This window comes from Pteropus vampyrus, unplaced genomic scaffold (genome assembly GCF_000151845.1).
Source record: "Pteropus vampyrus isolate Shadow unplaced genomic scaffold, Pvam_2.0 Scaffold449, whole genome shotgun sequence".
Lineage (NCBI taxonomy): Eukaryota > Metazoa > Chordata > Mammalia > Chiroptera > Pteropodidae > Pteropus > Pteropus vampyrus.
The window spans coordinates 255,749-257,267 of record NW_011889230.1 but is presented as its reverse complement, the minus strand read 5'-3'; the positions used below and the strand labels follow the sequence as shown (position 1 = coordinate 257,267).

General features: G+C 66.4%; 1 protein-coding gene across 1 annotated transcript in view; it reads right to left on the bottom strand.

The window, feature by feature from the left end:
* PKD1L1 (polycystin 1 like 1, transient receptor potential channel interacting) overlaps window positions 1-1,519 on the bottom strand; it is an 88,190-nt gene that overhangs the window by 20,724 nt on the left and 65,947 nt on the right. Inside the window, exons 29-31 of the mRNA XM_011381735.1 lie at window positions 1,097-1,180; window positions 468-634; window positions 136-331 (exon numbers count right to left, since the gene is read on the bottom strand). Of these exons, the coding sequence (XP_011380037.1) occupies window positions 136-331; window positions 468-634; window positions 1,097-1,180 (447 nt within the window). The remainder of the gene's footprint in view (window positions 1-135; window positions 332-467; window positions 635-1,096; window positions 1,181-1,519) is intronic.

Genomic DNA, 1,519 nt, shown 5'->3' with positions numbered 1-1,519 from the left:
GCCGAGCTCCCTGGGAGTCTCAGACAGTTCGCGTCACCCGGGTGCAGCACAGGCCCAGGGATGTGCAGGGGATGTTGCCACGGACAGGCTGGGCCGGGCAGCTGACCGTGGGTGTGGCCACAACACGCTGCTGACTGGGCCAGAGCCGCCGTCCCCGGGGCTCAGTGCAGGACAGCGTGGTGCCTGCTTCAGCTGCGTGCGGCCCTGCAAAGGTCCATTAGGGTCCATGGCCTTCGGACCTTCTAGCAAGTTCTGAAGGAGCTTTGGCACGTCCTTCTTAGTCACGTGCAGATCCAGGCCCGGTTTGCTCTCTGTCCCTGTCACAGTCTGACTGTGTGGCCTGGGAGTCGGTTCTCCTATTTTGCAGGGACAACTGGCCTTGCTGTCCCCAGGGAGGGGTGGGGCCAGCTCTGCCAAAGTGACTGACGAGCCAGCGTGGACGGAGCCGACCCTCGAATCACACTGACCTTGTCCTGCCCAGGCCGAGCTCGCAGTCCAGCCTGCAGCCCCCGGTGCCACTCGGGGCTCCTCTCTGCATCTCTGGGTCTGTCACGGAGGGGGTTTCGGGGCCTCCAGCTTTGGGGCAACATGGAGAAAAAGAGTCTTCGGCCAGAGCTGAAAATGGCCCAGGAAGCTGCAGAGGAACCGGAACCAGGGGAAGAATCGCAGGAAGAATCAGACGCACGCGGCGGGTCCGCCCTGCGCCCTGGGCGTCTGCGCCTGGCCGCACGTGGCGCAGGCGCTGTTGAAACACGGCCCCCCCACCCCTCTGAGGCCTGTGTGGTCCCCGCGCTCCAGCCTGGACTCCCAACAGGAACGCTGGGCGGGGGACGTCAGGAGAGTCCCCGTGACGTGCCCCCCTTCCCTCCGCCTCCTGCATTGGGACAAGACAGCGGTGTTCCGTCCTCAGACACTCAGAACAGGAGCGCCTGGCGGGAGGAGCACCTGGGAGGGTCTGGCAGGGAGGCCCACGTCCCCGGTCCTGATGACCTCGATCGTGCTGGGCACCCAGAGAAGCAGGGGCTGGCTGGCCCTGCCCGAGGCGACCTGGACCCCGACCCAGTGGGTTTTAGAGGGACGGGAGGGAGCTTCCTACCTCACGTGGACGGCCGGGGGCGCCTCTCAGCTGCCTGATGACGAGAGAGCCCATCAGGTGGCACGTGCCCCCGACAGCTCCAGGCTGGAAGAGGGACAGTGAGACCTGGTGTGCCGCAAGCCCGGGGCAGCGTCGCCCAGCAGAGGGGCAGGTGGGCAGGAAGGCGGGACAGGCAGGTGGCACAGGCTGGCGGGTAGGTGGGCAGATGGGAAGGCGGGCAGGTGTGGGGCGTGGGGCGCGGGCCGCCCGGGCCACCCGGTCACTTTCCCTTGAGGACATTCTCAGGGTTTGACCAGTGCTCCGGGAAAGGCAGCAGCGGCCCGGACTCTGTGCCAAGTCCCAACGAGTGCTTTCTGTGTTTTCCTAAAGTTCCTCCAGGGTCGCCCTGGCAACCGCAGGCTGCACCCGCAGTGGGAGGGGAAG